General features: G+C 38.1%; 1 protein-coding gene across 1 annotated transcript; it reads left to right on the top strand.

Annotated features, from left to right (window-relative positions):
* The first annotated feature begins 1056 nt into the window (after positions 1–1056).
* LOC140161068 (actin, cytoplasmic-like) lies at positions 1057–6315 on the top strand. The gene is made up of 4 exons (XM_072184457.1): positions 1057–1214; positions 3447–3854; positions 4350–4596; positions 5110–6315. Exons 2-4 carry the CDS (start codon positions 3489–3491, stop codon positions 5625–5627), a joined length of 1131 nt encoding a protein of 376 aa, XP_072040558.1. The 5' UTR covers positions 1057–1214; positions 3447–3488; the 3' UTR covers positions 5628–6315.
* The last annotated feature ends 3833 nt before the right edge of the window (positions 6316–10148 follow it).

Here is a 10148-nt window from a genome sequence, read left to right as displayed (position 1 = left end):
TTTTCAGCTGTTTCAAGCTCAAATTTTACACAATAATAGTGCCAAAATGGTCCACCAAATGGCTTCAATTAGGTCTTCATTTTGCAAAAGGTTCTTACTTCTCAGGGGGGAACATCCCCCCTCAGACACCCCCCTGCGTATACATAAACAAGTGGTCGCTCTCGCTTCTGTTTTAGTGAAGACTTGTCCACAAGTTAGGCCGTCATTTCACAATTTTTCAGCTGTTTCAAGCTCAAATTTTACACAATAATAGTGCCAAAATGGTCCACCAAATGGCTTCAATTAGGTCTTCATTTTGCAAAAGTTTCTTACTTCTGAGGGCGGAACATCCCCCCGCAGACACCCCCCTACGTCGCGGATCCGCGACGTGCGGCGCTGTCGCGCCGAAGTATCAATGACTTATAATTTTCATTGTGTCCCCCCCACTTTCAAAAATGGATTTACGCCCCTGAATATGGGAGCATCAGTATTAAATCGCGAGGCGTTCTCCGGGCTGCGAAACACTGGGCCCGGGACGCTAGGTGCGGCCGGGGGGGGGGTAGGGGGTGGGCGTGTGGGACGCTTTTGAAATGTATTTTATCTTACCCCCCCCCCCCCGACATCATAGGTTTTTGGCCTATACCCTTTAATATTATTGAGTTAATTTGATTGAGGAGATTCCAAAGAACAGTTGCATTAAAGGCGTTTACATTTTAGATGTTTGGTCTATATCAAGTTATTTTGAGAATATTGCAAAAGGGGAAACCAAAATCATCTATGTCTTAAAATATGTAAAAGGAAGTAAGATATGTTCAAAATACGCGAAGATACGACTCCTCTGTTCATGCCAAGTCATTCAACCACCAGATGAATAGATCGTCCGTCGATTGTCGAACCATTTTCGCATGAACGCCCAATGAATAATTCATTACACACTGGCATGCCAGTCTTTACTTCATGACCAAATATGGTCATACCCCATGCTCTAATGCAACAAACCGTGCAGGTGAGCGACATGATTAGCATAATGACAATTGAAATACTGCTATACTGGAATAAACAACCCGAACAAACAATGAAATTCTAGTCGGAGAAACAGTGTGCCCGTGTGTCCCGCCCCCAACTTTAAGCACCAGCCCATTCACATAGAATTGCATTTTTTGACCTGTGTGGTATTTAATCGTCCATTCCGTTTGGTGACTTCACAAAGGATACTCAGGAAAAGCTGTACTTCGGTAAGTTATACAACTTGTGCTTCTTTTCTTACGATCGCAATCCACAGGTGGTGGTAGTGATTCCGACGATTTATTTCATTCAGTTATAAAATGTATTGTTGTTTAGGGTATATTTTGTTGTTGTTTATATCTAGGAATAAAGAAACTTCCCAATATATTTACATGGGTATTAAAACCGGCGTTTTTATATGATCATAGCCTTCACCGCCATCGCTAGCACATGGGATATATGCGGAAATCCGACAAGCTATTCTATTATAGTGTACTTGGAAATTGTTATATTTTTGCTTGATCCACGCGTCACGTTTCCTGTTGATAGAGATGAAGCTTATATTTTACGTATTTAACGAAATATTTAACCAAAAAAATGGTGCATTTATAAAGAAATATGTGAGATGATGATCTACCAGAATCTGAGACTATGACCGTGCTGAAATGATCCACAAATTATTTCGTATTTATATTAAAACATCTCAAAATGTGCGAAACAATGCAAGTAGGTCTTTATAATTTCCGTACTATACATACATGTTTGTAGTAGGGCATACAGCATAAAAAGATACTTCCACTTACAGTCTGACTGGAATACATGTATACAGAACACAAAATATTGAGTACAAAATTTCATTGCTGGATTTAAAAAAAAAAATTGATATATATATTTATATATATTTTGTTACTAGTGGTGATGGCTTAAAAAATCACACTTATTTAAAGGCCAAAAAACTAAAAATAATGGGGTACATTTGGTTTTGTTGCACTGCACTTCACACTCGGGTTTCCGTATCCTTGCAATATATGCATTGCCTCCTTTACCATGCTTACTTCCTGGTTAGGGTGGGCGTGGCAAGCGATGGTCTGGTGGTGTCGAAATACTGGTGGGTTTCCAGGGGTCATGACATGAACACGAATGCGGAAATAACGCTTTTTTTTCAAGAGACAAATTGCAAAAACAGATTTTGGTATATCTTTTATACAAATTGTGGCAAATAATCAAGATTTTCCTTAATTTGTTAATTGTATGAAAATTGTTAATAGGCCTACTAACGCATGAACGTAAGTCGACATAATCAATTTAGATAGCATGATGCGTTTAATTTGTAATGATGTAAGAGCCATGTTATTAATCATGTAGTCATATTGATGAATTAATTCATTAGATTCGTCATACAGCGATCATAATTATGCGTCTGACATAAGGGACCGTTCACAAACACTTGTAAGGGGGGTCCTGATGCAAAAAAATTTCGCCCCCCTTTACAGACCTCGAAAATTTCAGGCCCCCCCCCCTTTTTGACATGAAAATTATCGGTCAACCCCATAGAAAAGCATATAAACTCAATTTTCCCAGAAAAATTTGTGGCCATTTTTTTCAGGCCCCCCCCTTAGGTGGGTCAAACATTTTCAGGGCCCTCTTTTGCATCAGCCCCCCTTAAAGTGTTTGTGAACGGTCCCTAATCACGATAGGTAGCTCATTTTGTGCTCGACCTTCACTTGCTTCATGAATACTAATCCAATGTGTGCAATCATTAAATCCATATATGCATCATTTACATGTCTACGAGTATTATAATAATCCACGCGTGAATCATCACATGACAAGATATACGGCAATGTTTGCCAGCAAGGCTTGCGATGGTAAATTTTTTACTGTCAAAAAATTTGCCCGAGGAATTCGATTGTGGGAAACACCCCATAATTATATATATATATCTGTATGACGTCATAACTGAAGAATTCTCTATAGCAGGTTGATCTCAACCCACCACCATGTTACTCATCCTGGGGTTACCATGGTTACTCATGATTTCGAACTTGTTTTTTTTCCACTCAATTCACATTACAAATGAAAAGCAAGAATTTCTTAAAATAGCATTTAATGTTTTGTAAGCATAATAATGAGTAACATGGGTGGCATTCATTGAACGCGTTTTTTGAAAAGTAACTCACAAACATGCGAATAATCCCATTTAAATGATAAAATATCAATTAGGAGCTGTCCAATAATTACCTAATTTTTAAATTGCGTCCCAATTGCCCCCCCCCTTCTTGGTCTGCCAACAATTGCTTGCCCCTCCTCACGGCTTGCCAAAAGATCTTTGCACCCCCTCAATTTTACTCCCCCCCCTCCCGCTCATAATTATTGCAGTGTTCTACTTAACTGGTTTTATGCAATTTTATTTTACATTTCAAAATTTAACTTAATTTTTCGTTTCTTTTTTGTTATTACAGTTTCATCTCGTAAACAGCAACTCCCCATAAAAACAGAACAAAATGTGTGACGACGAAGTTCAAGCTTTGGTAGTAGACAATGGATCCGGTATGTGCAAAGCCGGTTTCGCTGGAGACGATGCTCCAAGAGCTGTGTTCCCATCCATCGTCGGAAGACCCCGTCATCAAGGTGTGATGGTTGGTATGGGCCAGAAAGACAGCTACGTCGGTGATGAAGCTCAGAGCAAGAGAGGTATCCTCACCCTGAAATACCCCATCGAACACGGTATCGTCACTAACTGGGACGATATGGAGAAGATCTGGCATCACACTTTCTACAACGAGTTGCGTGTAGCCCCAGAAGAACATCCCGTACTGCTCACTGAAGCTCCACTTAACCCCAAAGCCAACAGAGAAAAGATGACACAGGTGAGTTGTGACCTGGATATGTGTAATCTTATTTGCTTCCTATCTATATGCCCAATAAATGTTATCGAATTGTGTAATCAAACAGATAGTACAATCTTTTCAAATAAACCCGTTGTCGCTGCTTGCACTTTATTTTTCTTTCACCCCAAAATGCCCAATGATTATAAAATTTACACAGCTTGAATTTTTGATAAAAATCAGAACATTTTATTATTATACAATGTATGATTCTGTGTAAGTTAATGTTTGCGCAAGAAACCAATCTTTAATTTGTTCGCGAGAAGATGGGCAAAAAATAATAGGGTTGTTGAAGGCTATATTCATTCAATTCATACAAAAATGGTCACAAATCATACAAAAATGGTCACAAATCCAAAATCAAATGTTTTGAATATTTTCGGCTTAAAGCGCCGCAGAACAATATTTTATTTGTTATTACAATTTAGAATAAAAAGCAATAATATTAATCGATTTTATACTATATTCTCATTTCAGATTATGTTTGAGACCTTCAACACACCAGCTATGTATGTAGCCATCCAGGCTGTGCTGTCGCTCTACGCCTCTGGTCGTACCACTGGTATCGTCTTTGACTCCGGTGATGGTGTCTCCCACACTGTACCCATCTATGAAGGCTACGCTCTTCCTCATGCTATCCTTCGTCTAGATCTTGCTGGTCGTGATCTTACAGATTACCTCATGAAGATCCTTACAGAGAGAGGATACTCATTCACAACAACAGGTGAGATACTTTCAGAATCTGCAATGGTTGTCAAAATGTTTAACTAATTGATAATAATCTGAATTTGTGACATGGCTTAATCAACTTAGACCAAATTCGGAAATAATATGTACACTACAGTTACAAACTTTCTCAGTACCTAAAGCTTTAATGCAGAAATCCTCAAATTACTGGCATACTTGGTTGCATTTTTGGGCGAGAGGCGTACGCGCTTCCGCCCCTGTTTTTGTTTCACTTTTGACATTTTCATGACCTCTAGTTCATAACTATTGGCGACTTTGGTCCAATTGGATTAGATGGTGGCACAGTGTTTACACTTGACGATTATGGGGCGCTAGTGTAAGCAAATTTATTTTGAAAAAAAAATCCACATTTTGGAGATTCCGCATCCCCTTTGCAAGAAATCATGGCTACCAATGAAAATTTAATTACCAATGAGACAATAATTGCCTTTTACATTTTATTTTTTGACAAATTTGTTAACAATTGTTATCCCCACTTGTATCTTTTCAGCTGAGAGAGAAATTGTCCGTGACATCAAGGAGAAGCTCTGCTATGTTGCCCTTGACTTCGAACAGGAGATGCAGACTGCAGCATCCAGCTCATCTCTGGAGAAGAGCTACGAGCTTCCTGATGGTCAGGTCATCACCATTGGCAACGAAAGATTCCGTTGCCCAGAGGCCCTCTACCAACCAGCTTTCTTAGGTATGGAATCAGCCGGTATCCACGAAACCTGCTACAACAGCATCATGAAATGCGATGTTGATATCCGTAAAGACTTGTATGCCAACACCGTCTTGTCTGGTGGCTCAACCATGTTCCCTGGTATTGCCGACAGAATGCAGAAGGAAATGACCGCTCTTGCTCCACCAACAATGAAGATCAAGATCGTTGCACCACCAGAGCGTAAATACTCTGTATGGATCGGTGGATCTATCTTGGCTTCTCTCTCTACCTTCCAACAGATGTGGATCAGCAAGCAAGAGTATGATGAGTCTGGCCCAAGCATTGTCCATCGCAAATGCTTCTAGATCAATGATTGCACATGAACTCTGACCCCTACCCGCGATCTTATGTGAAGCCGATCATTGTTGGACTATATAAGCCTCCATTATATTCAAGCAAATCTACTTTCGAAATAGAGGTATATACCTTGGCTACCCAGAATATGCGGACACGTTCAATTATATTTATATACCAAATGTGTATTCTGGGTTGTTAAGGCCCAAGTACAGTACTCAACAACTTTCGAAACCTCATTTTCTACAGCTTATTTTGAAGCGCTCCTTAAACAATTTGCTATTGTTCTCTTTTCATTGGAAAAAAAGTCACATTTGCACAACCTATATATTTGAAAAAGGTTGATAGCATTAAGAGATTAAACACAATTGCGCGCGTCTTTCAAGAAATAAACACAATTTGCGCGTCTTTCAGGTACAAGCCCCACTTTTACTTTGAAGTGAATAAACAATTAAATGTTTAATTTGGAAGAGAAAACGTTAATTTATTACAGTTTACCAGGTTTACATGCACATGTACTTAATTTAGTACTAAGCACCAGCTTTTTGATATTAAATCAAAACAGCTTGCATTACGAGTGTAAGCAGCTCAACTTATTCAAATCATTTATTCATTGTATAATTTGATAGATATAATTATATTGTAATTTGTTTTGTATATCCGTCGCAAAGGACGAATAAACTTTTGTATTGAATTCAACTTCTTTGTCATGTATTGTAATGTTTTTGGTATGCTTTAAACAGTGGAGACCCCTGGTGGGATCCCCCCGTCAGAATTCTTACCCTCCTGCAGAATCCACAGTAAAAATTAAATCCACTTTTTGCCCGATGTACATGTATGACAATGCTCGACACCTTCCTCGGCATCACTTTTAAATTTGAAGCGCAAAGCCAGTTAATTACGGTATAATTTACGAAGTCTTCACGATAGAAAGGATTGCATTTTCGTGCATTTTGATACCGTTAGTCCTCTGTCGTTCAGTATTTTAGTAACTACGTTTTGAAAAGAAAAACAAATTCATAAGTTGTATTATGCAGTGATCAATGTTAACCTATAATTGCGCAAGTATTGTGGCATTTAAAACCCGCCACGATTTCCGTGCTATAAATTCGGTACCATACTGCAACTTTTGAAATTCGGGTATTTCTCTTTAAAATCCCTATACTGTTTTGCTAATGTTGGAGACCGTTAACTGTTGCAAAACAAATTCATCGCGAAAATTTTTGGGACCCTTTTTCAGATCTCAAAAAATTTCAGGGCCCCCTTTTTGACATGAAAATACTATGGGTCAACCCTAGAAAAGCATATAAACTGAATTTTCCCAGGGCCCTCCTTGGGAGGGTCAAAACTTTTTAAAAGGCCCCCTTTTTCTTTTTGCATCAACCCCCCTAACAAGTGTTTGTGAACGGTCCCTTGGACGTATCAAAATAAAATTGGTATCAAATGCGCGTAAATATTAAAACGCAGACGAAAATACCGTCGTTAATGCAATGCAAACCAGTTAGGATTTCTTTGGAAATAGGAAATCAACATAATGAATTCGTGGTTGGGAGAGTGCGATCCCTCCCCCCGGCATGATTGGTTTACGTCAAACTACGGGGAGAGGGAACCAGACAACTGAAGGGGGACTTTAAAAATTATTTTAAAAACACGTTTGCTTTCTCCTTGGCTACGCTTCTGATTGGCCATGATCATGATAATCCAGGAATACTGTAAGCAAAACGCAGTGTCTACTCGGTCAATCACCGGTATAAATATAAGACTGCTTGGCCCCTCCCCCTTAGGTTGCCAAATATCCCCCCCCCCACCACCTGCCCAAAAAACATTTCACCCCTTTACACGTGCCAAATGTTTTGTATCAAATTTGTAAATAATAATGATGCAAGCATACATGTAGCGAGCAGGAAATTGTGCATATTTAAAGTTTTTATAGTTTTCCTAAGCCCTTTAAGGTGGTACTACATGTACACCCCTTGATAAATTTGTAACTATTTTTGCATTTTTGTCAAAAAAGAAAAACGCACTGGTAGTAAAATTTATGTATATTGTAAGGGCAAGGAATCCAGTTATTACACTGGAATTTCAGTGACTCAAGACAAGCGGTACGTTATTTATGATAAAAAGAGGTACCGCTAGAATGTACCTCATTTCTTAACACATAATAATGGACCAATTGTCTTGAATCACTGAAATTTCAGTGAAGTAATTGGATTCCTTGCCCTATATATACATAACTTTTGTTACCAGTGTGTAGTTATTTTTTGAGAAAAATGCAAAATTAGTCAAAAAATTTATCAGGGGTGTAGAACCACCTTTTAAACAAGTAAAATTCTTAAAACAATATATAAGTAAAATAAATTGAAACGCAATTAAAACGCTTTCTTGCCCAGCGTTAGCTAACCATGAACGGCTTTTTTGCACTAAACCGTGACAATTAGCAAAAACATGAAGAATATTATATTTTAATAATTGCTATCATTAAAAATAGTGCAACAATACACAATGAATATCAAAGGTTATGAAAGTTTAGTTCGCACATGCACCAAGTACGCAAATGCAAAATTAGTCCCAACATTTATCAGGGGGTACCACCTTAATCGGATATAGTAACGTTTGCACAGAATTGTTTTGTGGGACCTGAGAGCACATTTGTATTTTATCGCAAATTTAAAAAAATCAAAATTATTTGATATCAGAAGGACATTCCTCGTGTTCAAAATGCAATTTGATGTGTCTGATCTGCTCATGTACCACAAAATATTTGCAAACGTTGCTATCCGATCCCTTACGAGCGTGTCATTTAAAAGGTGGCCTGTAAATGTGTCATGGTCGCACCCCCCCCCCCTATTTACCATCACCCACCAGTGGCTTATAATTATTGCACAGACCCGTATTTATTTACTTGTAAATACTACAATATTTATTTTGCAGTGGCGGTACCAAGTGGGGGAGGTGGGCCAAGGAATTTTTAGAAGGGTTAATTTTTTTAATCCAATTTCTTATCATTTTGACTGGGGAAAGGGAGGAAGGCCAAAGATGGGAGATGTACAAAATGTACTCCATATACATACATATCTCCCTGATGCACTGCCATTAGTGGAGTAAACAATCAGGTGCCCCACCCATAGCTTACAAGCATTCCTTCCCATTGCTTCAAAGTGGCATATAATCTGTCATTTTGCCAAATTGAGACAAAATTATTATTAGTTTGAGATTAATATTTTCAAAATGCATGACGGACATGTTCTATGAACCCCATTAAGCAAAGAATATAGCAATATACAGGAGTGATAGATATCTCAATTTCTTGCAGTGTATTGTGGGACAATTACTGTATGCCCCACCCAACAACCTGTTATTCCCGTATTTGGAATGACTTTAATTTTTGTATTACCTTATTTGGAATGAAGAGTTGATATAATTGACTGTATAAGGATATCGCGGTACAAAAACACACTTTCCAAGCCAAAAGGCAGTAAAGTTAATGTTATTTATCAACAAATACGTGGGTTTTAGGCAAAATGAAAAGCCGTTGTCAATGATTAGTAACGTCTGAGCGTTTTTAATGTTGAATTAAATTTATGACGGATGAGTAACATTGAGTGTTGGCGAAAAATGACTTACTTGTTTGTTTGTCTGTTGTTGTTGATGTTGTTGTATTATTGTTGTTATATTACTTGGTAGAGCCCTATGTTTTATATCATATGGCTAATGATATTATAACAATAGGTCTGAAACGGGCCATCAATCTCAACCTATTGAAGCCTGCATGCATATTATTTTAGAACCCAGGGATGACCCACTGATCTACTTATAATTATGATAATGACATCATCACTATTATCAAATCTGATGCCACAAACCTCACAATCCTTATGGGCGCACACCACTAAATAATCGTCCCATTGAAATACACGGGAAAATACAAGAAAGTAAGTTTGTTTTTCTACCCCATGTAACAACATTTTTAATATTTTGATCGAATCAACGTCTTAAATAAAGATTAAACTTTTATTTAAATATGATTTTTGGGACAAGTTGAGACAAGCTTAAAAGATACGAACTCCTGAACAGCGCCATCCCGAATTTCAGCCGACACTCTCGCCTCCTTACCAGTTCCGGCCATGATATTGTTCCGAGGGCCTATTGCCCATGTACATTCGATTCGGAACATTTTCTGAACAGATTTGTAATGTTGAGCTCCTATTCTATCGTTTTTATCAAAACAACCAAGAGTCACTCAAATTTGGTTCCCTTGGGACGCCGATATATTTCGCATAGGCGCTATTTTTTACCGGAACTATGAAGGGTTACACCAAATGCGGAAGGATTTAGTGTAGTGCACTCTTCTAAGAAAAAATATTTTGATATTCTTTATTTTTGGAATCAGTGGTCAACATCCTACAAAAGTGTAATTGCTTTTTATCGCTAGTCGCTCTAAAGTTATAAAACAGGGCTCCAAACAAGCTGGGACTGGGTGAAAAATATGATACTTTTCGCAATTTTCGGCATTCAAGGGCCAAAACAACATT

Source organism: Amphiura filiformis, chromosome 9 (genome assembly GCF_039555335.1).
Source record: "Amphiura filiformis chromosome 9, Afil_fr2py, whole genome shotgun sequence".
In the NCBI taxonomy this organism is placed as follows: Eukaryota; Metazoa; Echinodermata; class Ophiuroidea; order Amphilepidida; family Amphiuridae; genus Amphiura; species Amphiura filiformis.
Note: the sequence above shows the minus strand (reverse complement) of the source record. Positions and strands in the feature narration are given on the sequence as shown.

Bases quoted from the DNA above. Each gene is read 5' to 3' on its own strand.
- LOC140161068 (XM_072184457.1), top strand. From the start codon at position 3,489: ATGTGTGACGACGAAGTTCAAGCTTTGGTAGTAGACAATGGATCCGGT. The intron at 3,855-4,349 runs GTGAGTTGTGAC...TTCTCATTTCAG, and splicing joins ACAGAGAAAAGATGACACAG to ATTATGTTTGAGACCTTCAA. The intron at 4,597-5,109 runs GTGAGATACTTT...GTATCTTTTCAG, and splicing joins ATACTCATTCACAACAACAG to CTGAGAGAGAAATTGTCCGT.